Raw genomic sequence first — 26,393 nt, 5'->3', positions numbered from 1 at the left:
GAATTCATAGAGAGCATCAATCTCTGTGGAAAAATGGGGACGACGAAGAGCAGCTCCAATTCTACCTCAAAATCTGATCATAATAATAATAATGTCAATGGCGACAAAGACAAACACAACATCACCAGAATGGTGTTGAATGTCTACGACCTCACCCCTCTCAACAATTATTTGTATTGGTTTGGCTTTGGAATCTTTCATTCTGGCATTGAAGGTTTCTTTCAACATTCTATTTCTTTTCTCCATTCTCTAAATCCTAATGTTATTTCTTTTTCTTCTCCATTTTCCATTCCATAACCTTAATCGTTTCTCTTCTCCATTTTCCTCACCCTCTCGAAGGATGTTTATTGTTATTTTTCTTCTTCTTCCTTTTTATATTATCATAAGATGCTTCATGATTCAATGCAATTTACGTAGCAAACAAGCTTTTTAATTTCTGCCAACTTGCTACCACATATAATGTCCAAAAGGGTTTTGAAGATGAATATCTGCAGAGAAAGATACAGATGAGAATCAAAGGAAGAAATTGATATACTTTTTTTTCCTTGGAATAGAATAATAGCCACATTGTGTTATGATTCTTTATATAGAACCTGTGACTGGTTGTATTCATCTTTTCTCTAAATCTCATTCAAGGAATGGTAACAAATACATATGATTTTGTGTGTATCAATGTTGTAGTTATCCCATTTGAGAAATATGTCTACATGAATGAAATGGAAAAGAATTTATGGGATAATATATGTCTTTGCTTGTCTTGTATAAAATTCCAAAACAATTTGTTCTAATGAACTAATAGAACAGGCTCAGGAACATTTTAGCTTTCCAATATTGTTCCAAGATTCCTAAGAAAAGCATCCTCTTTCCCTGTACCAGAAAAAGAACCATGGAATTAACCAAAGCCTTCGCCTTTCATTTAACTAACAACTTCATATAATAGAACTAGAAAAGTACCTAAGCAACTCAAAATGCACAAACTCTATACCAGAGAATTTGATCAATGAAAACCCTCGAAGTGTATTTATGGTCAAGTGAAGATATTAGTGACAGCTACAAAAGTACTTTTGAAACAAATCAGTTTCTCTGATGTAATGCTCTCAGGGATATTACACATCAATATCTTTGAACATGCAGCTTATAAATTAGGATTCAGAAACCATGTTTACATATATATGTTGTGGGTTTAAGAGTTGTTTTATTATGATTCCATGTTTCTTGTAATGTGTTATTGCATGGTTTCTTGCTTTTGTTGCAATATGTATATTGTACTGTTAATTGGAGGAAGCTTGTGTATGTATCTGTGTTTGAATAGTACACGGTAAAGAGTATGGATTTGGAGCTCATGACTTTCCAGCAAGTGGAGTATTTGAAGTAGAGCCAAAGAAGTGCCCTGGATTTATATACAGATGTTCTGTCAATTTAGGCCAAATAAACATGCATCCTTCTGAGTTTCGAACATTCATTGAGAGTATAGCTAATGAGTATCATGGAGATACTTACCATCTTATATCTAAGAACTGCAATCATTTTACGGATGATGTTTCAAATAGATTGAATGGAAAACGAATCCCAGGTTGGGTCAATCGTCTTGCTAGGCTAGGTATGAACACAACACCTTTGCTTTTGCCACCTTATAATTTTTGTCTTTCTTACTTTATTTATCAGAAAAGGGTCTTACATGATGAATAACATCTTTGACAGTATGATATTTAACCAAGTCTGATAATATAGGATAAGATTATTCTTATTATATTTGTCTTTGAATTCTTATGAACTAAACGTGTGTAGTCTCAAACTATAAAGAAATCAATCACTAATAAAAAAAGACTTTTTATGTTAATTATTTTAAACCTTATATGTCTGTTTTATATCATATCTAAAGATTCAGAGGTAAAAACCAAAATTTATGTGTGACGTTTATACATCAAACATTTTAACAATTTAATTACAATTTAGTGTTGTGATAGGCTATTTTTTCTGTTAGTGATTTTTCAATATCATGGTTTGAAGATGTTTTGTACTTTTCATGGCACATTCTCTATATATTCTTGTAGACTACACAGAAGAGTTTGTTATGGAAACACAATGAAATATATTCTAAGTGCAGCCTTTTCGTGAAAATTTAGGTTCACTTTGCAGTTGCCTACTTCCTGAGTGTGTTGAAGTAACTACTGTTAAACAACTACCGGAATACCATGACTGTTCAGGTTTATATATATGTTTCGTGTTCTTGCTTTTGCACTTTCTGCGTCCAATGTAAACATGTGCACTGATTCTCTGTGTGACTATTTGCAGAAGATGAAATCACTGATTCTCTTTCGTCTGCATCACCATGTGCATCTCAAGCAACATCAGTAATGGACGATGACCAAGAAAAACACCTTTTGTCACCTTTTGCCAGCAAAGCAGAAAATGTTTCGTTTGTTAAAGAGACACCATTAAAACGAACGTCACACGATGGAGGTGAGAAACAGTTGGATAATGCATGCTGTGTTGGATTGAGTATTTGAACCGTATCTGTTTGTAGGGATGATTGGAGCCTAAAAATTGCTCATTTTTCAAAGGCTTACTGCATTCCTCATTCGTTTAGTGCCTTCAGATTTGTGTCAGGGTTGATTCAAGAAACAGTGGCTGATTGGTTTTCATGTATCATCATCAATGATTGTGTATGGGGCCTAGTTGTTCATGCATCAGGGTTTGTATTTGTGGAGCGATTTGGAGCTCTTTGCCATGTAAATTTCATCCAAGTTTGGAAATGAGTCATGGAAGATTCTTTACACGTAGCAATGGTTCTCTATGAGGCTTAGCTTATCATCTGCGCCAGCATTTTTTTTTTGGAGGATTTGTTGGGGGTCTTAGCTATGTAAATTTTAAGCCCATTTTTAGGAGTTACGAAATATTTTTACATGTTTAATGATTGTGTATGGAGCATAGTTGTTCTAATGCAAGGGTTTTAATTTTGGAGGAGATTGTTGGATCTCTTATCTACTTTTGAACACTGAGTTATATATAAATATTCTTCAAGACTTTATAAACCATTATGTGTTTGTGGGATTTATGTAGAAAGACATCTGTTACCCTAGAAAAGATGTAATAGTCTCGAAATGTGTTTGGTGAGGATGGATGGTGAATAACAAATTATCTATAGGAAGTCAAGAAAAGGAAATCAAGATTTTGAAGAGGGTCTTCAAGTTTACATGGGAAACCTAAACAAATCAAGATTTTGAAAAAGTAGTATATAAAACGACATTTGAAATAAAATTTTTGGAACGCATAAAATTCAGAATATATTTTCTGGAATAGATTTACAAAACAAACTTTCCAGAACACATATCACCTTGATATTTATAACCTAATTTTAATCTGAATTTAAACTATGTTTGAAACATAAGGTTCAGTTTACAGAACTGGTTTCAAAATCAGTTTTGAATTTTAAAAAAATTGTAAAGTCAGCTGCCAGCGAAATCCAATTTTGTTCACAAACCAGTTTAAAAACTGATATATATGAAATTAGTTGGTCAAAAGACAAACTGAACTTTTAAAAAGAATGAAAGTTTCAAAATCTAATCCACATATTTTGTTTGATTTTATACAAAACCAAAACCAAGTACACCTCCAGTAATAAGTCCCACTTGGAAGCTCATTCAAGGAAGATTATGTAACAAAACGAAAACCCTACTGCCATTGTAGATCCTCTTCAGCACAATATATTAGCAGCATTCCATCCCCATACTTGCCAGCAAGTTTTTGTTTCAATGACAGTACCTTGTTCCAAAGATGCCTTCAGGCCAAGTGTTATACAAAATGGGTTGAGAATATATTATGCATGTCATCAGAGCAGGAATCTAATCAAATCTGGCATAACAAAATTACAATTGACCAAAGAGGAAAAGAATTACTTTTCACATTTTGCTTCCTTTGCTGGCTACCTACGCTGTTTTCCCTTCAAGGCCCAATTTTGATGTTAGCCAAGCACAAACCTCATCCATCTCTTCTGGAATTGTGTAGTGTCCAAGCCTTTTTAATATGTAGAACCAAAAGAAAAGTTTAGAAAAAACTAAAATTTAGCATGGGATAAAGAAGATTTTATAAAAAAAAGTAGGACGAAATCTATCACAGGGATTTTCGTTTATTACCCATTATAAGCTTTAAAAGTTACATCCCCAAATCCAGTTGAACTTAAGCACCCCGATGACTTCTCACCAAATTTATAGGGAACAACATCATCACCTGAGAAAATAAATACAAATGTTATTCACTCCACAATTCAAAGTTGAATTACCAAGCAATAGCCTTAATGTTGGCGAAAACGAGCTTAATTTCGAACACAACCAGAGCACATTATAAAATGATTGTATGGATTTTACCCTACAAAATACATAGAAAATTTTATTCAACCTAGATTAACAGTCTTAAACATTAACCAATGGTAATTATTAACGGAACATATAAATAATAAGGGGTGTCTGCCTGAATATACATTAAATAAAGAAATGTTTTTGCAGCATTTTGCAAAAGCATGAATTTTGAAATCAAAGAAAATAGCAAATCACCTACTTAGGTGACCCACTTCTCGATCAACTTATGTTGTGATTAAAACAACTCTTCATGAAACTTATTTAGTCCAAATTCTATTCCATGAAAAATCTAAGCAAAACCCAACAGAACTTGCATAATTTTTATCACAACGCTGGTGCTATATGTACATCCAGGTGATTTGCTATTTCATATAGTTTAACACGATATCTAGTGCCCCCTTGGCACAATGGACCCACAGTTTCTGGTGGAGGGTTTTGTTTTTTGCACCCTTCTGTGCTCCAACGACCTCTATTCACTCCAACGACCACAAGGCCAAGATCACCCAACACCAATCTACAGAACCATCCAACACGCTGGCCAAAAGCAGTGACTTAAAACCGGAGATTTTAGAAGAAATAGGGAAGTTAATGCTAAGTCAGTAGACATACCAATGGATCCAAACATAAAACTTGTACCTCACCAAATTAGTTTATTTAGACCCAAGGAGACACAAACAATTATTTGGTAAGCTAAATTATCTCACATCACTCGTCCAGACATTGTCTTTGCAGTGAGTGTAGTTAGTCATTTTTTTAACTTTCCTTCTCAAGAGGCTTGGGATGCAATAGTATGGATTCTAGCATATATTAAGAATACTCTTGGCAAAGACCTTATTTATGAAGACAAGGGGAGTACTCGAATTGTTGTGTACTCTATTGCTAGTTGGGTATTCCCACCCACCCAGTGATGGCCACTCCGCTTCAGGATATTGTGTTCTTGTTGTGAGTAATTTAATATCTTGGAAAGTAATAAACAAAATGTCATCAAATACAAAAGCTGAATTCAAGGTAATGGCTTCAGACACCTGCAAGCTCACATGGCTAAAACAAATTCTCAAATAACTTAGATTTGAAGAAAATTCTGAAAAGCATATTATATATGACAATCAAGCAGCATTATGTATTGCTTAAAATCATGAATTTTATGAAAAACCAAAGAATATTGAGGTAGATTGTCATTTCACATGACAAAAGTTGGAATTTGGGGATACCACCATTAAATTTGTCAACTCTAGTGAACAGTTGGTAGACATATTCTCTAAGTCTCTAAGACCAAAGATCAATCACATCTCTAGAAAGATGAGCACATAAGACTTATATGCTCCGACTTTATAATTATAGATATCAAGATTATATCTTTGTAATTAGAAACATCAAGATCATGTGTGTGTGTGTGTTATTGTTATTATTATTACGGAATTTTAATCTAGTATCATATATTTATTATTATATAAAACTTTCTTTATTTAATGTATTGATTTCATTCTTTTAATATAAATAAATTATTCGTGTTGTCACAGAAAAACACGATTTCAAACTTAATGCTTCACTTTTTTCTTATAGTTTAACAATTTCCATTATGTTAGACTTTTAATCGAGCCTCTAGTTGTAATTTAACACTTTTCTTTCCACTTAATGGAGATCCATATAGACTATATAAGTGCAAATCTCACCTTGTAAACAAGTTTTATGAAATTAAGATAAGCTTAAAGTTCACTTTCTATAATGGCATTGCATCAATTCGAACCAGGGTTGTTGGGTCTATCACGCGACACACTTTCAGATCACCCATAAATATTTAATCTCAGACTTAAAATGACTCATCCTCACTACGAGGAGGTGTGTTGAAGATTCTATGTCGACTAAAGATATAGCCAAATTATAACATAGGTGCAAACCGCATCCTGTATTCTGCTTTTGTAGTGTTTAGTCAAAATTAAAATCTACTTTATAAGACCACTTATTTCACAAAAAAAGTATATTTTATTTTTGATAGATTTACCTTTTCCATGACACAGCAAAACAGGAAAGGATTGAGCACGCCTTCTAGCTTCATCTATCCCTTGTAACCTGTTGCTCAAGGTCCTATGCGAAGAATAGAAATATAGCAATTTCATTAAGTAATATAGAAAGCAGAAGGAAGGGGGGTTGAATCGAAGTAACATGAGAAGTTGAAATATTGTCAGAAGACCAGACTTTGAGCATGGAAGCCAGCCACTTAAACCAACAGCTGCACTTAGGTTGGCAGGATAAGCAGTCCCATTCCCATATTTCCCAGCAGTAAAGCAGGACACGGAGTACAGGGCAGTAGCAGCTCCCATGCTGAACCCTCCCACACCAAGCTTAACTGTCATAGATATATCAGACTACAAATTATTATAACTCAATAATTCGTTTCCTGTGATTGAAAAGAATTATACAACCAAGAAACGTAATAACAGTAAAAGTTATGCATAATTAATTCAAAATTCCCTTCATTTAACAGCATCTGAAATTGAGGATTTACACCATTGACGTTGGCAGCTCTAGGAACATTTTACAAATTTAACCAGATAGACCAAAATTATCGCATAATAACAAACAAATTTTACCAACTCTCAATGATAAACCATGAATGGTTATGAATAAAAAGGGTAAGAGAATTATCAGCTTCTCTGTTTCCTTTTTGAAGGTATCCTTGACCTCAAATCTGAGGAATTTACTAAGCTCATATCAGAGACAGGCAATATTGGCTCTTTGAGCCATTCATATTTCTTCCAAATAGATAGCTAATTGGGATATGTGGCTAACAACCACGTACATGCATAATTAAATGATAAGTAGAACACGTGGTAGATCTCAAAATAAGTTATGTGGATCAAATTTGCATATTCTTTTCCTGCACATTCAAAAACTGATGTTTGCTGACATGGGATCTCAAAGTCATGCAGCTTTACAATATCAATATAGTGTTGGTATAAGGTTCACAAGTTTACCTTTAGTAAATGGTTTTCAAATTTTCAATAGAAAGCAGGCAAAAAATCAATCACTTCACCAAATAAGCTAACCAAATATGAATTTATTGTACTAAAGTATGCAAAATGTTCTTAAGCTTTTATTTACTGTAATACACTTGTGTCTATATCTTTATTCTTTTATACCTTTTGGTGTGCAAGTTTATGCAAGATATCTTTGACAAATCAAAGATCAGTCCAAGATAACTTATTTTCTTCTTAAGTAATTAAAAGATATTCATAAGAAAAAATGTGCAAGAGTTCAATTGTTAAGTTCTAACTTTTATGATAATCTAGCATGAAAATAAGCTTTGTGTCAAGCGAACATGGCATCACCATACTCAAAAACTAAAGGAAGCTGTATGGAACATAAACTAGACAAAAATGTTGAAAGAGAAACCCACTGTCTGCAGGCTCTGTAGACAACAAATTTGCAACATGCGCAGCTGAAGCATCCAATCCTTCAAGATCATCGGGAGCATCTTCTGAAATCTCTCCAACATCAAACCCTAAGAGATATGAAAGTTATAGATAAGAAACTTATCAAGACCAATTTAAGGTTATTACAAGATCTAAAACCCAAAGTGCTCTCTGTCCTCAAATGCACTTCTACGCTCCATGTGACAACTTCAATGTTGAAGCACATAAGCCTGCTTATAATACATTAACTATAGATGTTGATTGTCCCTCTAAGGGCCTAAAAACAATAAAACTTACAAGCAGTAGATGGAAAGCCACCAAAAATAGATATTGGCCGGGTAGGAGCAGTTGGACATATCCATTTAATCTGCATCATACATTTAAACAATGCTCTTTTAAATTACTACCAAGATGATCATGCATATCCCAAGAATATAAAACAACGCATAAGCAAAATGCGTTCCCCTATTAACAGTTAAAAGTTCTGTGTGCTTACATTTGTAATAGGAAGGGTCTCTAGAAGCTGGGACCAACTGCATAAGCAAAGCAGAAAATGAGTTTTGTTCTCCAAGTCAAAACTCGTTATTAAAATTAAAACAATGCTAAAACATCAAATTAAGTCGACACTATAATGGTTCACCCTGTTCTTTCCCTTTTTCAATAACATGTGCCACTCTTATGAATCCCCTTTCTATGATAGGGCACAGAATTTAGAAAATGAGAATCAAAAGATAAGAGCTCCTAGTGTTGAATCACCATTTGACTCCTAAGAACCAAGATAACACTCCAAAGAAAGGTCTCAATTTTATATATCAAAAGGTTGCTTTACATGAGGAGAAGCATGGCTATTTACAGGAGAAGTCACCCTCAAATGCATATGCTATAAATGAAATGAAAACCAAACTCCTAATCTAGACGGTTTTATCTAGTATTGGTCCTTAGATGAAGAGGGAAATTTGAATGTTAAAATTCAAATTCCAACCATAATTCCCACCTCTATGGTGTTTACCAGAATCTCCTGAGTATCAATAGTAACAGTTCTCAGTGAAATGACATACAACAAATTGAATTAAATAAAAGGGGTTACAAATTGAAAAAAAAAAAGAAAAAACCCTGAACCAGTAAAAGCAGTTAACAAATTAAACAGACAAGATTCATGAGTACTAAAAGTATGACTGTTATTGTGTTTGTCAGCTATCATAAAGCTACTTTTTTGGGTGTATATACCTAACCTAAGAGTTGAGTGTTATAGGATATAATTTTTCCCTGTAATGTACTCTTCCTTTTTCATATATATAAAATATACATCAGCTGAACATGCATCTCTCTGATTTGATATCACATCCAAACTCAAGTTGATACCACATTCAACAGGTTCTCTCTGTTCCAACCTTTGTTCCTTTGTTGATTTCAACTTCTAACTCCAACCCAAATGAAAACCAGTCTAACATTACTCCACCACCTCTCCTTACATACCAAGGCAGGACACAGCTCCACCCACCCTTCCTGAAGTCTCATTATTTAGATCCTTCTCCAACAACTTCCCATGCCATGGATCCTTCTCCATCAACTCTTTCAAATGGCTCCACTTCAAATTGGCCTATTGCTCTTAGGAAAGATATTTTGTCTACATGCAATCCATGTCCTACTTATAATTTTGGGAGTTATCATCATCGACCTCCATCATGTTCTTCTACTATCATACTTCTTTTGGGAAGTGTGTTTCTGTCTACCACCACAATTCCTAAAACTATTAATGAGGCACTTAATCATCATTGATAGCAACAAGTCATAATTGATGAAATGCATGTTCTTTCAAGCAGTGGCATGTGGGAATTTGTTTCTCTTCCCTCCGAAAAGAAGACAGTTGGTTGCATATAGGTCTATTAAAGTTGGTCCTACTAGGGAAGTTGATAGTCGTAAAGCTCAATCGGTTGCTGAAGAATGTGAATTTATGGACTTGACAATTGTGATACTTTTCCTATAATGGCCAAGATCAACACAGTCAGGTTTTTCCTTACAATGACTATAATTCACCATAGGTTACTTCACCAACTTAACATTAAAAATGTTTTCTATCATGATGATCCTGAGGAGAAAATTTACATAGCTCAAGGGGAGTTTGGTCTAGTGTGTAAATCACGTCTCTCTCTCTATGGTATAAGCAATCACTCCAAGCTTGGTTTGGTAAATGCAGTCATATTATGTAAGTTTTTGGAAAGAAACAAAGTGAGGCAGATCATACAGTTTTCTATCGTGGTACTTCTCTTGGGAAGTATTAAAGTGGCTCAGTTAAAGGAACGAGTTATTCTTTCATGAAGAAAACATGCTCTTGACATTCTAGAGGTGACAGGGTCAGCAAATTACAAGCCTATTGATCCAAATCAAAAGTTGATAGTGGACCAAGGTGAAACTTTTTCACATCTGAAAAGATATAGGCTGGTGAGAAAACTCATTTCTCTCAATATTACAAGACATGATATTTCTTATGTAGTCGAAGTTGTCAGTCAATTCATGCAAAATCCTCATTTTGATCATAAGAATGTTCTAACTCACATTCTCAGATATATCAAAAAAGCTCTTGGACAAGGATTGTTGTATGAGTACAAAGAAATACTCAAATTATAGGGTATTGTGATGAAGAATGGGTTGATTGTCCCATTGACAAAAGATCCACCACAAAATATTGTATATTCATTGTAGGTAATATTGTCTCTTGAAAGATCAAGAATGAAAAATATTGTTGCCCAATCAATGCAAAAGGTGCATACTTATTTGGTCACTTGTGAACTGGTGTGGATTAAAAAAGTCCTTCAAGAGTTGAAATTTTGTGAAGTTAACTAGATGAAGCTGTATTGTGATAATTAGGCAACCTTCATACTGCTTTCAATATTGTGCTTCATGAAAGGACCAAAGACTGATTGTCATTTTATCAGGGAGAAACTGTTATCCTAGGAACTACGCACTATATTTATCAGCTCTAACGACCAACATGCAGGCAATGTCACTAAATCCTTAAGAGAACCTAGAATTCAATTTATCCGCACCAAGCTTGGTGCATATAATTTAATGTTTCAACTTGAGGATGTGTACAAAATATGATTGTTATGGAATTTAACGTATTCTTTCAATTCACAAGTATCCTTGGCAACAATAAACGGTCACAATCATAAACAATGACTGAAAAATAAAAAGAGCATAGAAACATATCTCCAAACCACAAATTAATTTCCATGTATATGTGTGTGCGCGAATAAATTTGGAATAGAGCAATAGGAAATGTCATGTCACCTGGAGCCATTATCCCCGAGGCCATGCAACCAAACTATAGTTGCTTGGTGTTTACCTTTAGGCCTGACAACATAGGTTCTTCCAAACTCAAATGCTCTTCCAGCAGATCTGCCACCTAAAATAGATCCACAATAAAGAATGAGTAATCACCAAAAGAAAACAAGATGGGATATCAATTGTGATCCTTAAATCCACCAATGTTAAACCCATTAATCCATCTTCAGAACTGCGAGATACTGCCCGATAGAATTCAATAAATTACACCTTGAAGTAGCAGGCATACTACAAAGAAGATACTTACCAACAGAACCGAGTGATGGTGCAGCAAAGCTCATTTTAGCCTCTATAAAAAACACCTAATGATCAGTCCTAGGGCTGCAATTTGACATCGATACAAAAAATCTAAGTTAAGTGGACAAGACCAGTAATGGTAACAAGTCCAGAGTAAATGAAGATCCAGCCCCACATAAACATAAAAGATATAACTATCAGAATATTTAAGAATTCAATAATTAAGTATCTTAATTTGAAGCAGAAGTTGTATTTCAAGTCTTCACAAACCTCAGAAATACACACAAAGGTACTGTTAGAAATCCCATGCCAACTAGAAATGTAGTAAAATTATAGTATATAAGTGGGTACATATTGCAAGCCAATTTTATCTGGTAGAATTAAACCTAAATCCACTTTCAAAGAGGTATACACCAATATGGCAACCTATCAAGTTGAGCCAAATATTAAACTGGTTTAAATTATCCAGATTTCTCAAATGTTGAAATTACAACAGTAGAAGAACATGAGAACATCAAATTTAAAAGACAACAACGTGTTTGCAAACATCAGAGCTTATAGGAGGTTTGCTCTGTTTTAATCATTGAAAAGGAAGGAACCAGATAAGATTTCATTTCCAAAACCAGTAAAATGAAACTCTGAGTAACACAAGAAAAACAGGTATTACAATGTCTGGGAAAACTGAAGTAGAGAAGGGAATCAGAGCTTTTGATGGGTTGACTTTCTCTGTTCACTAGGACTGCAAAACATTAAACCAAACAAACAACAAAAGAACACTATTATTCAATACAAAAAACACACAAGATAAAAAACAAAATGGTTCCCAATCTGGTGCTTAAAATGTGTTCAAAGAAGTCCGAAAAGTTTAAGAGATTTTAAAATAATATTATACAAAAAGAAACCATACTAATGCAAGTATATACCAATTTGTGCTCTGACCTCAATGTTAGAACTAGGTCAAATTTAAACAAGGATCCAAAACACCCCAGTGAACCTATACAAATCCCCAAAAAAGAACAAAATAAAATTTGACAGTAAATCTCATCAAAGATTATATCAAGGAGAATCATGGCTAGAAATAAAATTAATAAATCCACATTCCACTGCATACAAAGCACCAGCCACAATTCCGAAGCAGAACACACAAAACAAAAAAAAAAAGAAACTCAAGCTACACAATTAATTTTAAAGTAAAAAAAGAAAATGCACAAACCTCTGTTGAGAAGTGATTGTACTGCAAAAACATAAAAAAAGAATGCTAAGACGAACAACTGTAGTTATAGAAAAACCAACCTCTGTTGTTGATGTCGCGTAACTCCTGATACCAAAAAAATGACAGCTTTGTGTTGATTTGGTTGTCTCCTTGTTTTTAACTTTCTTATTTTCCCCTTCTTCCATATAAATGATAAATTATTATAAACAATAAAAAAATAAAAAATAAAACACACACCACTTACTGTGAATTTTTCAAATGTATTATGAATTTAGTTAAATTTTGTTATGTACACGTAAGTTGACTAATCGGTGCACAGCGACCGTTGGATGTAAATCAGTGATGGATATGTGAATGCCACGTATTGTTGACTAGGATAGGCAACAACTATAGTGGAGTGTGTCAGAAGACGCTGCACGATTCAATTGGTACGAGATCGGAAATCCCGTGTGGTCCAGATCTACCCTTTTTGCTTTGACAGCAAGATATGCAAGAAAAATATTTAGAACAAAATCAAGATTATTTAATCTTATTTATGTGATTTGTCAGTACCATAAAAATATTATTTCAATATTAAAAAGAGTACGGGTAATAATAATTAATTTCTTTAAGTTTTTAAGATACTTTTGATCGAAAATATTTTTTTCTTAAAAATATTATGCTTTTTTTTTCAATGCAAGGTATAAACCGAGTATATATTTATGTTTGTCTAGGTTTGTAATTTATTTTTAGGTTTAATGTCTCGGTAGGTCCCTATTTTCGGCGTGAATCTCAAATAGGTCCCTTTTCTTTTCGGCGTCTCAATTGGGTCCCCATTTTTGTAAAATTGTAACAATTAGGGGTCTGCCGTCAAATTGGACAAACGGCCGTTTAATTGTTTCTTACGTGGCATGAACAGTGTTTTTAGTAATGACACGTGGCATGATTCCCATCTGACACGTAAGAAACAATTAAACGGCCGTTTGTCCAATTTGACGGCAGACCCCTAATTGTTACAATTTTACAAAAATGGGGACCCAATTGAGACGCCGAAAAGAAAAGGAACCTATTTGAGATTCACGCCGAAAATAAGGACCTACCGAGACATTAAACCTTATTTTTAAAACTATTGATGATAGTGTTCATAAAAGTGTCAATAAATATTTCAAACTATAAAGAACAAAAAACAAATAAATGTAATTTACTACCTTATTTAATCGTAATATAAATTTATATACTGATCCACACAAAAGTATACAATATTGCTTCTTTTAACTGCAAAATGAATTTATATTATTGACACAAAATTGAGTAATAAATTACAACAAGAGTGTTATTGATGTGAAAACATCTTATAAAAAAAGTATAAATAATAAAAAGAGTAGTTCAAGAAAATAGAAACATATAAATAAGATGTTTAGGAATTTTATGTAAGGAAACATGATAAGACTATTAAATTCAATAATTATTGACTTTGCACTATAAAGATCACAAAATTCAAAACCGATAATATGAAAAAAGAAAACAATTATAATATATATGGTTTTCTTCATTCTTACTTTTGAGGTAGATTACTCGAAACAGCGTACTAATCCTAATCTTTAATTTGTTGTTAAAAAACCATATTAACTACTTAAATTTTTATTTTTACGTAATTGAGATATTATTGTTGAGGTGTACTTATAAAACTAACACTTGTTAGAATGACATCTTCTAAACTAAATAGATGAAAAATATAAGTGAAATTATCAATATTTCAAGTTTATATGAAAAATGAATCAAATTATCAATATGTCAAGTTTATACTAAAAATATGAGTCAAATTATCAATATGATTTTAATAAGTTGAGACATCCTTATTATTGTTTATATGAAATATATAGAAATAAGTAATATCTTCATAATCTCCTATATAAAATACGAAAGACATTATAAAACTAATAGAAAATGACATTATTTGTCTCAGTTATAAAACATTTCTTTATAAAATTCATTTGGAATGAGTTTGTAATATATTCATTATTGTTATATATATATATATATATATATATATATATATATTTCAACATATAATTGACAATAAAGAACAATTATATTTTTTACAATAATTTTTATGAATGTGATTATTATTTTTAATAATAATTTCTATGAATGTGATTATTTTTTTTTTGGAGAGATCAAACTTTTTCATTCCAAAAATAAAACTAACATGAGTGTTGTTTTTTAGACTAGTGAATGTACATCGAATTGAAAATAATTATTTCACTTAAGAGTTTTACCTAACGAATTTAGTTAAAGTCGAATTCTCATTATATACATAACGATCACATGAGAAAAAACCAAAAATATTGTTAACACGTAAATTTGCGTTAAAAATTTAGATGGTATCATAAAAAAATATTAAATTAAATATAAACTAGGAAAATTAGAACTACATTTAACACTGAAAAGAATAAGTTTCAGATTAAATAAAATTGACAAAAAAAATAATTCTATATATATATATATATATATATATACTTAATAGCAAATTATCCATGAAATCTAACTCTTATTTATATTAATCAAAATGTTGAAAATGATGTCTATTTAAATGTGACTAGCAATACACCATTTATTTTTCTTAGTTTAATACCTATTTTGGTCCCTCTTTTCGTAGGGTCTGTTCAAAGTGGTCCTCCTTTTTTTCAAAAGTTCACTAACATCCTACTTCTCGCAAAAACGATGCACATTAGTCCTTTTTGGTTACGGCGTTAAAAAGACTAACGGCACAGCTGTCCAGCTGGCACAAAACTGATGAGTTGTACAGTTTTGGTTGAGGTGGCACTGTGAATTGCTGATTCATCCTGAAAGCAAAGGGATTCATAGTTGTTTTTCCCAAATTAAAAAGCAAAGTTAGGGTTGTTGGTGATTCGTGCTACATTTGTTCTCAAATCTAAAAGTAAAGGTTAGGATTGTTGGAAATTCGTGCTACTGTTGTTCTGAAGGATTTATGAAGGTGGACTAGTGATTGTCCGAGACCTTGACCTTTATTCCTATTGTGAGTCTTGCTTGCTGCCATTCCAAATCAAGTGTCATGTGGGATATGTCCCTTCTGGCCAAAGAGTTGTGGGTTTAAGCAAGCTCTCTCGTGTGGCTGATGTATTTGCCAAACGACTGTAGGAGCCTCAGCATCTAGCAGATGAGGTTTGTTCTGCATTGTATCAGGGAATAAAGCCAGCAGGTGTTGCTCTTGTACTTCAGTATACACATATCCACTTTCCTGACATAGAATCAATCTTTCTTGAATCGAGTCACCAAGCATGGTTGAAGACCCTTGTTTTGTCAGGTTCTGGAATTTTTTATGACAGAAAGGCAGATGTGTGGTCTGATTTGAGAACAATCTCCGCTCTTCGACGAACCACGAACTTGATTTCACTAATAATCAAAATCTGCACTCTTGGAAAGCTGATTGTTGAACCCTAAATCGCCCCGAAATCGCGAGTTGATTTTACCCCGAAATCGCGAGCTGATGGTTGAACCCTAATTTTAAATCATTTTAAATTATTTTATTTTAACACATAATGAAGTCACAGTGCCACCTCAACCAAAACAGTACAACTCATCAGTTTTGTGCCAGCTGGACAGCTGTGCCGTTAGTCTTTTTAACGCCGTAACCAAAAAGGACTAACGTGTATCGTTTTTGCGAGAACTAGGATGTTAGTGAACTTTTGAAAAAAAGGAGGATCACTTTGAACAGACCCTACGAAAAGAGGGACCAAAATAGGTATTAAACCATTTTTCTTTTACTTCAAGTCTAAAAGTGAAATTACATATTACTTGATGGGGTCCACACTCATAATGTGTCTATGACAATGGTAAATAGGTTTTTGCAAGCAGAGTTATAATCCAAGAGTCCATTAAAAAGGTACAACTCCACTAATAACTCACATAATCCTTGTTAACTACTAATGCTGTGATATATGATAATTTAATTATCTTTTGTTAATAATTTATATTTTATAATTTGTGTTACTCACATATTTTGTATGGAAGAGATGTTAGAATTATAGGATAGAGTCAAAAAAAGGATATTTGAACTTTTATCCATTTTTAAAAATGAGAAACAACAACTTTTTCAAATTTCTTGAACTATGATACGAGTGAAAAATATATTTATAAACAAGAATAAGTCTAAAATAATTTTAAACAAATGTATGACTTGAATAATTTTAATCAATTAAAAATGTTAAAATATGTGATTAAAGTCAAATGTTTAATTTTATATTTTAATTAATTTTAATAGATTAATTCAACACTTCAATGGATTAAAAAAAATATTAGATTTTTTAACAAAACTAGAAACATTTTAACATATTAAATCATATTTTAATTTATTAAAAAAAACTTTGAATCATAAATAGTTCTCTAAATCCTTAACAATCTTATGATAAAATAAAAGCAATGAAGGTAAGCAATTCTTTAATTTTCAATTGAATGAAAAACACAGGATCTTGAATTTTCATGATACTTACTATTCTTTCATACACAGTAGAAAATAACTTACCTATATCCATTATACAATTTCTTCCTGTCAATGTTCTTCCTTCTCTTACTTCTCTCTAATGCTTTCTCGATGATATAGAAATTCTGAAGAATGTCTTTCTCTGTCAAAGTCACAGTTTCCTTTCTTTTCCTGAGAACGTTACTTCTCTCTTTTTCTTTTCAGAAACTTAACGTCAACTGAAGTAAAACCTTTTTCCCTCTTTTATAATATTTAATCAACTTTAATAAAATATCAAAATGTCCTTTATTGAAGTGAGAAGAGAGGGATTAATTTTAATAACTCTAAAATAATCCCTATAACTTTAATACCTTATATTCTAATAATCATCACATTATAATTTTTACATCAAAGTTATACTTTAAATTACATGAACCAATCTTAAATATTAATATAATTTAACATTCTCCCACTTGGTTCATGTGATGACTTGAAGATCTAAAACTAAACTTTAAGTGTGCATCATTCATTAGAATTATCAAGTCATCATCCTTATATGAATTGAAATGATCGGATCATGGCGGGCAAAAGTCATGAACAACAACATTCCTTCCATGTATCACATAATTAAACCAACTCAACATAACTTTAATCAATCTTTTAACTTTCATGTCTCTAAAAGAGATATAACATGTTACCACAATCAATAATACATGTATATAACTTAATGTGGATAGTAATAGAATAAAGAGAAACATAACTTTAATTGAATTCACAAGTGTCATGACAGTACAAACATATAACTATACATATCCATATAGATATATAACATCATCATGTTAATATTGACTTATCCATAATGCCCATACTTTCAACATGGCCAATAAAAGTTTTGGGCGATAGTCCTTTAGTTAACATATCTGCTATCATCAAATCCGTACCAATATGCTCAATTAACACTCTACGTTTCTTCACTTCTTCTTTGACCGACAAGTATTTCAAATCCATGTGTTTAGCACCCTTTGAGTACTTGTCATTTTTAGAGAAGAAGACGGTTGCAGAATTATCACAATAAATCCTTATCGGCCTAGCAATACTGTCAATAATGCCAAGCCTCGATACAAAGTTCCGCAACCACAAAGCATGAACCGTGGCCTCAAAGCATGCCATGAATTCAGCCTCCATGGTGGAAGTAGCAATGACTGATTGTTTTGCACTTTTCCAAGAAATTGCTCCTCCAACTAATAGATAAACATACCCAAATATGGATTTTCTTGAATCCACACATCCAGCATAGTTTGAATCCGAGTAGTCAACCATCTCAAGATGATCTAACCTTCTGTAGGTGAGCATGTATTCTTTGGTACCTTGTAAGTGCCTAAGAACTTTCTTTGCAGCTTTCCAGTGATCCATTCCGGGATTACTTTGATATCGGCCTAACATTCCAACAACAAAACTGATATCTGGCCGAGTACAAGTTTGAGCATACATCAAACTCCCAACCACTGACGCATAAGGAATAGACTTCATGGCTTTTCGTTCCAAATCATTCTTGGGACATTGCATTTGACTAAACTTATCCCCTTTTTGAATTGGAACTACTCCAGGAGAGCATTTTTTCATTCTGAATCTCTCTAACACTTTGTTAATATAGCCTTTTTGAGACAAACTTAACAATCCTTGTGATCTATCACGAAATATTTCTATTCCTATCACATAAGATGCCTCATTCATATCTTTCATTTCAAAATTGCCAGAGAGAAACTTCTTTACATCACGTAACATACCAACATCATTAGCAGTAAGAAGAATGTTGTCAACATATAGAACCAATATAACAAACTTACTCCCACTGATCTTTATATATATACACCGGTCAACGGTGTTCTCTACAAAACCATATGAAGTTATGGTATCATTAAATTTTAGATACCATTGTCGGGAAGCTTGTTTCAGTCCATATATATTTATTTCTTCAATTTACACACTAAATTTTCTTTTCCTGTTATTGTGAAACCTTCTGGTTGGTCCATATAAACTTCCTCTTCTAAGTCACCATTCAGAAAAGCGGTCTTTACATCCATTTGGTGAAGCTCTAAATCATAATAAGCCACCAAAACCAAAACAATTCTCAAAGAGTCCTTCTTAGAAACAAGAGAGAAGGTCTCTTTGTAGTCAATGTCTTCCTTTTGAGTGAAACCTTTGGCGACTAATATAGCTTTATACCTTTCAATATTGCCTTTTGAGCCATGTTTAGTCTTAAAGACCCATTTACAACCGACTATTTTTAAACCCTTAGGCAATTCAACTAGATCCCATACTTTATTGTCATCCATTGATTTTAATTCTTCTTTCATAGCATTCAACCAATTCTCTGAATTATTACTTTCCATGGCTTGTCTGAAAGAGACTGGATCCTCATCAATGCTTAAGTCACATTCATGTTCAATAGAGTAAACCACATAATCATTCGAAATAACAGGTCTTTTCTCCCTTACAAACCTTCTTAATGCAGCTTCTTGTGGTTCCTCTATCAATTGTTCATTTATGACTTGCTCATTTGTAACTTGCTCATTTGTAACTTGCTCATTGTCAATTGGCTCAACATTTATATGTTCATTTTGTGGGATTGGAACATTAACTTGTTGTCTCTGCTTGTTGTGTGACTGTGATACAACAAGAGGGATAACAACTTCAGAAGAGACATTAGATGTAGAAACACTATCAGTATGCTCTTGAATATCCACTATTAGTGATTCCTCACTCCCACTAAATTGACCATTTTCAATGAATCGAGCAATTTTAGCCTCAACTATTCTTGTACTATGATTAAGGCAATAAAATCTATATCCCTTTGATTTTTCAGGATAACCGATGAAGTAACCACTAATGGTTCTTGCATCAAGCTTCTTTTCATGTGGATTGTATAACCTTACTTCTGTTGGACAACCCCAAACATGAAGATATCTCAAACTGGGTTTCCTTCCAGTCCATAGTTCATAAGGAGTTTTAGAAACTGCTTTGCTAGGAACCCTGTTAACCAGATATACAGCAGTATTTAATGAATACATCCACAAAGATAAATGAATATTACTATGACTTAACATACTCCTAATCATATCAATAAGAGTACGATTCCGCCTTTCTGCTACACCATTTTGTTGTGGTGTACCGGGCATTGTATATTGTGCACATATACCCCGACTTTCAAGAAACTTTGCAAATGAACCACAAATATCAGTGTGTATTAACTCAAGAAGTTGACTACTTCTTGTGGCGGGATATTTTGATATGTGTTTTGTTTGTTTACCCTTAATACAATCAATACATACATCCCAGTCATCAAAATCCAATTGAGGTAAAATTTCATTTTTCACTAACCTCAACATCCTTTCTTTGGATATGTGACCCAATCTTTTATGCCATAAGAAAGCAGAACATTCTTTTCCTGCACCACAATTTCTATCAACAACATGTTCAACATTAAACAGGGATTTAGAAAAATTAACATCAAGATTTAAACGATATAAACCATCCAATAATGTACCAGAACCATAATAGTACAAAAGTTTATACAAATGAAAAATACCATTTTCAATCTTAAAGTTAAAACCCAAATAATCCAACTTTGTAACAGAAATTAAATTCCTAGCACAACCAGGAACATAGAGACACTTTTCAAGATTCAGACAATAACCAGTGTCTAGAATCAATCTGTAAGTCCCAATTCCTTCTATCCGTGCCTTCATTCTGTTCCCCATATATAAATACTTTTCAGTTCCTTTTATGGGTTGGATTGAAAGGAATCCCTGCATAATATTAGAAACATGAGTAGTAGCTCCAGAATCCAACCACCAAGTATTATTAGGCACTTCAATTATATTTGCTTCAAAACTTACAGAAACATACAAAGTACCTTTCTTTTCGAACCAAGATTTTCTTTTCGGACAATCTTTCTTGAAGTGACCTACTTTCTTGCAAAAGAAACATTTCTAGTCCTTCTAGATATTGCCCTTATTAACTTTCATTTGAGCTCTGTCCTTCTTGTTCTTCTTTCTTGATTTGGCTTTATTGAAGCTAACACCTTCATGAGTTGTGAGATGGATAGAATGATCTTTCATTTTCTTCAATCTCCCTTCCTCTTGTACCAACATGGCTTTGATTTCTTGAAAGTTCCATTTATCCTTAAGAGTGTTATAGTTCACTTGGAACTAACCAAATTCAGGAGGAAGAGAGTTCATGATAAACTGTACCAGAAAAGACTCATTCACCTCCATTCCCATTGACTTTAATCTTGCTGCTATATTAACCATTCCAGTTACATGGTCATGTATGGGATGTGACCAGTCAAACTTTTTGGTAGTCAGCTCACTCATAAGAGTTCCTACAATAGACTTGTCAGTTATGTCTGATTGTGAGTACTCCTTGATTAGTTTCATGAATTCCTTTGCATTTTCTGTTTTAGGCATAGAAGGTTTTACATTCTCTGCCATAGACATGCGCATCAAGTTTAGTGACAGTCTGTTAGACCTATGTCAAGCCTCATAAAGAGACTTCTCATCACTTGTACTAGTCTCTGTAATGGCTGCGGGCATTTCATCCATCATAATTGCTATGTCCAAGTCTAACACACCCAGTTGGAACTGGATTTGTTCTGACCAATCAGCATAATTGAGCCCATTAAACTTTACCACATTGTTGCTCAAACTTGATAAATTCATGTAAGCTAGAAATAATACACAAGCTCATACATTAATGCTTTGATAAAATTAATGGATTCAAACAAATTATTACACTAGTCATACATTCAAGTTCACCTTTGGGTGACACTTAAACTGATAGGTAATCATTTAAGTTCACCTTTGGGTGATTCTTAAACTGACAAATTCCATATATACTTTAATAAACAATCAATCATACTTAAGTCTATATGTATGCTATCTTTGGATATACAAACATATTTACTAAGTACATGAAATGTCTCACTTTAATGTCATCAATTCTAAACAATGGTTCACCTTTGGGTAATCCATAACATCCTTATATCAATGACTAATAACTATATATATATATATATATATATATATATATATTCATAATTTAACATCCTTTATATTATGAATAATTTTCACAATAACATGAGCAATTTAAAAGAACAGCGGAATTGCTAAAACTTTTAATTTTGATTAGAATTATAACTCATCCGAAATTAAACTTAAATTTCCTTCATCCAAGATTAATAAACAATTACATATAATTCATAAAACAAAAAATTATATCATACATGTCAGTAGATACACTCTTCAAGTTAAAAGCATTTGAAACCTTCAAACTTTTAATTCACATTTAATTTCCATTCAATGCACAACAATGTTAAAAATTTAACATAAGCCCAATAGTAAAAGTGCTTTACTGTGAGAACATGTGCACAACCATAAAATTGCTTTATGGCAAAATAAAAAAAAACTTGCGGCTGGAAATGTGCAACATTAAAGTTGCTTTAATGCAACAATGAATAAAAAATAATTTTCCAGGGTGAATGAAATTCACGTGAATTGAAACAATCATGCAAGTAAATGCAACAATCAAAAGTTAAAAAACTTGCGGCAATGAAATTCACGTTACAGTGAATTGAATAAAACCCTACGAATCAAATTCACGTTACTTGCGACAATGAATTGAATTCTCTTTCATCAAGATTTTGACTTTTGGCATTAAAATTGTTGTGTACGAATCAAATAAAACCCTACGGCTGGATCAAATTCACATTACAGTAAATTTAATTTTCTTTCATGCCAATAAAATAATTAAACATCTGAAAAATTAAAATCCCTAAATTTTTACAGTTCAAAAATTAGGGTTTCAAAAAATTGAGAAAATTACCATTCATGGAGAATCATAAAATTCACAACTTGGCTCTGATACCATTTGTAAGCATTCTTTAATTTTCAATTGAATGAAAAACACACAGGATCTTGAATTTTCATGATACTCACTATTCTCTCATACACAGTAGAAAAGAACTTACCTGGATCCATTATACAATTTCTTCCTGTCAATGTTCTCCCTTCTCGTACTTCTTTTTAATGCTTTCTTGATGATATAGAAATTCTAAAGAATGTCTTTCTCTGTCAAAGTCATAGTTTCCTTTCTTTTCTTGAGAGCTTTACTTCTCCTTTTCTTTCAGAAACTTAATGTCAACTGCAGTAAAACATTTTTCCCTCTTTTATGATATTTAATCAACTTTAATAAAATATCAAAATGCCCTTTGTTGAAGTGAGAAAAGAGGAATTAATTTTAATTACTCTAAAATAATCCCTATAACTTTAATACCTTATATTCTAATAATCATCCTATTAGAATCTTTACATCAAAGTTATACTTTAAATTACATGAAACAATTTTAAATATTAATATAATTTAACAATGAAAACTTACAATAAAAAATATGAAAAAGAAAACATAAGAACATTAGATCAATGTGCAAAGCTCTCTTCAACTAATCTTAACTTGGAATCTTCATCTTTCCCATCTTTATTACAATTTGTTTCATTTATTCCAAATGTTTAATTCTGCTCATTGGACATTTCAAACATGGTTAGAATAATTACACATTAATTGCATGAAGTTCATAGTAAAGAGAAACTTATTTATATTGCTTATTTCATCGGATATTGATAACTCTTTTTACAAAAGCTTTGACCCAAGAAAGCATTTTAACTTTAGACAATTTTTTAGTCAAATCTAATCCGTATTAGGTAAGTTTTGATCAAATCCATGGGAAAGTCTAAGAGTTGACTTACACATTAAAGTTGCAATACTGTCTGTTTCATAGATCAAAATTTCAATGAAAAACAGGGTGAATTTAGTCACTGACGTGAATAAATGAAACCAGCAAATATTTCAGAAAATTTTATTCCTATTTTCTGTACATGTTTGAAGATCCACCAAATAGAAAGAAATGATCAAGTGATATAATTTACTAACAAGTTTAGGAACTATATTTCAAATTCACACGGATAATCAAACAAGTTATAAACAGCAATGCTATTCTTCCTTAAAACTCTCATAAAAACTATTTACAGTAACAGAGAAATATAAACTATAAGATACATGATTGATAAAGACAAAAAACCAACACTGCAATTAAATGTCATGAAAAAATTTAGTAGAAACATTACTGAAATCATAAAAACATCATCCTTTTTTTTCCAAATTGAGTAGCTAAGGTATCTATCTTCCAGACAAAACAGTGGTAGCATGGGAGTAGGTAGATGAACACTCCACGTCGCTTTCTGTTCTTCGATTTGATATAAGGTCCAACCTTTGCAAGCTACTGCTATCTGTTGCACTGTCATCCACACACAGAAAATCAACAAGAACCATTCTGGTATCAGGTGGAAGTTCTACCCTCACACGCCCTTCAAGCATATCAACAACTTGGGCCATGCTAGGCCTTGATCTTGGCTTCTGTTGCACACACCACAAAGCAACATAAACCAGTGTCTTTACCTGCCTCTCATCAACACTCCCACCTTCCAACAACCTAGGATCAACAATTTCCATGACTTTACCTTCCCTCACTTTCTCATTCACAATCTTAGGAAAGTACTGGCATTTTCTTTTGGACTTGGCCTTTACATCATCCACGAAGCAAACGTTTTTTCTGCCTCCGACAATCTCCAGAAGAACCATCCCATAACTATATATGTCTGTCTTATCCGAAATACCTTGCTCTAAGAGCCACTCAGGTGCCAAGTACCCTCTTGTTCCTCTAATGGCAGACACAACCTTTTGGCTTTCATCCTTTCCAAAAAGCTTTGCCAAACCAAAATCTGAAACAAGTGCTCTATAATTCTCGTCCAACAGTATATTTTCTGGCTTTACGTCAAGGTGCAAGATCTTTGACCTGCAATCATGGTGAAGATAAGCAAGTCCCTTGGCAACATCAATGGCAACTTTGTACCTTAAATTCCACGGCAAGCACCCACCAAGGCGCCTCTGAGATAACCTTTTGGGAAAAATCCAACAATCCAAAGACCCATTTGAGACATATTCATAAACAAGGTACCTAGGTGCTGTCGGAGCATTACAGTAGCCCAACAGCCTCACCAGGTTCACATGGTGCACACTAGCTATGGCTGCAACCTCTGATCTGAACTCCTTCTCCCCTCTTTCCTCTCCATCGATTCGTTTGACGGCAACCGAAGTGCCATCATTGAGAATACCTTTGAAAACTGAAGCAGAAGCACCTCTTCCAATCAGTGCCTGAAACCCATCTGTGGCTTCCTCAAGCTCCTTGTATCTGAACTTAATGGGAACGCCGGCAACTTTCTTCAAGAAACTGTACTCCATGCGAAGTTCTCGGCCTTCGGATTTCAACTGTGACTCCAATAGCCTCCTCCTGCGGTTGAACCTTTTGCTGAGGAGAACATAAGCAAAGACTGCAAGAATAACAACAACACCGGCACCAAATATAAGGAAGAAGCCCTTTGAGAGCTTCAACGTGACACGAGCAACAATTATGAGAATAACCAGTGCAATCACTGATACAGCAGAGATTATATTCTGTCTCCTTTCATCCATCATAGCTTCACTGAAGAAGCATAACATAACAGCCTCAATGTTTTTCCACCTTTGGAAATCTGAGAACCCAGTTGTTGATTCGATCAGCAGTTTTGCTTGTGAGTGCAGTAAAAAGATATGATTTTTTTTCTTCTTTGAAATGGTTACGAAAGAGAAGGCAAAGGGTGACCATTTCCATCTTCAAAATAGCCAAAAATTAAAATATTGGATAGTTTATAATGTATTCAAATAGATTAGAATCAATCAAGATATTGAAGTTCATTGCTGTCTCACTTGCTTTAAGGGCAAATAATCTCCAATAGTTTACGTCAAAAAATAATTTTTTTTGTTTGGTAGTTCGACATTATAATAATCTCCAATAATTTACATAGCTCAACGTTGTTAATTCTTTTCATGAATTGAAAATTCTAAATTTATGTAATGTATTTGGTTTGATTTATAAATATGCAATACTCAGAAAAACCGACAAGATTTGGAGTTAATTCCGCTTACGGTTGAATTCCAAACTGCTCTTGATTTGAAAGGAAGTTCGGCCCGTTTTGCACACTTAAGAAATATTTATACATACTTTAAATTTATGCCACCCCTGTGTTTTGTTCTATTTGAAATTTTTTATCGTCAATTTTTTTATGTTAATTAGAAAAAAATGTATTTTAGTTCCCCTTAATTAAATAATATAAAATTTACTTTTTAAATGTCAATTAGTCACACATTATATATATATATATATATATATATATATATATATATATATATATATATATATCACTATAAAAAGT

The 26,393-nt window shown here is 32.9% G+C and overlaps 3 protein-coding genes and 1 pseudogene across 9 annotated transcripts; 1 reads left to right on the top strand and 3 right to left on the bottom strand.

Annotated features, from left to right (window-relative positions):
• Positions 1 to 3: 3 nt before the first annotated feature.
• LOC124843745 (deSI-like protein At4g17486) lies at positions 4 to 3,133 on the top strand. Its single transcript, XM_047320558.2, has 4 exons — positions 4 to 214; positions 1,313 to 1,600; positions 2,127 to 2,207; positions 2,296 to 3,133. Exons 1-4 carry the CDS (start codon positions 34 to 36, stop codon positions 2,508 to 2,510), a joined length of 765 nt encoding a protein of 254 aa, XP_047176514.1. The 5' UTR covers positions 4 to 33; the 3' UTR covers positions 2,511 to 3,133.
• Positions 3,134 to 3,554: 421 nt separating this feature from the next.
• Positions 3,555 to 12,786, bottom strand: LOC124843744 (acyl-protein thioesterase 1). 7 transcript variants are annotated; one of them, XM_047320557.2, is made up of 11 exons: positions 12,647 to 12,786; positions 11,364 to 11,437; positions 11,063 to 11,177; positions 8,268 to 8,304; positions 8,069 to 8,138; positions 7,756 to 7,860; positions 6,555 to 6,705; positions 6,361 to 6,443; positions 4,137 to 4,230; positions 3,900 to 4,017; positions 3,555 to 3,765 (listed from the first exon to the last, which is right to left on the bottom strand). In XM_047320557.2, exons 2-10 carry the CDS (start codon positions 11,395 to 11,397, stop codon positions 3,930 to 3,932), a joined length of 777 nt encoding a protein of 258 aa, XP_047176513.1. In that variant the 5' UTR covers positions 11,398 to 11,437; positions 12,647 to 12,786; the 3' UTR covers positions 3,555 to 3,765; positions 3,900 to 3,929. The 7 variants fall into 7 exon arrangements, with proteins under 7 accessions (XP_047176513.1, XP_047176511.1, XP_047176509.1 ...); XM_047320555.2 differs by having other exon boundaries at positions 3,555 to 3,781; positions 12,647 to 12,785; XM_047320553.2 differs by adding an exon at positions 12,021 to 12,092 and having other exon boundaries at positions 3,555 to 4,017; positions 12,647 to 12,733.
• Positions 12,787 to 17,862: 5,076 nt separating this feature from the next.
• LOC148203362 (secreted RxLR effector protein 161 pseudogene) lies at positions 17,863 to 18,651 on the bottom strand (annotated as a pseudogene).
• Positions 18,652 to 24,091: 5,440 nt separating this feature from the next.
• On the bottom strand, positions 24,092 to 25,777 carry LOC124843747 (Protein kinase superfamily protein). The gene has a single exon (XM_047320560.2). It carries the CDS (start codon positions 25,639 to 25,641, stop codon positions 24,262 to 24,264), a length of 1,380 nt encoding a protein of 459 aa, XP_047176516.2. The 5' UTR covers positions 25,642 to 25,777; the 3' UTR covers positions 24,092 to 24,261.
• Between the last annotated feature and the right edge of the window lie 616 nt (positions 25,778 to 26,393).

This window comes from Vigna umbellata, chromosome 2, assembly GCF_029865625.1.
Source record: "Vigna umbellata cultivar VRB3 chromosome 2, Vumbellata_1.0, whole genome shotgun sequence".
NCBI classification, from domain to species: Eukaryota; Viridiplantae; Streptophyta; class Magnoliopsida; order Fabales; family Fabaceae; genus Vigna; species Vigna umbellata.
This window is presented reverse-complemented; position numbering and strand designations above follow the sequence as displayed.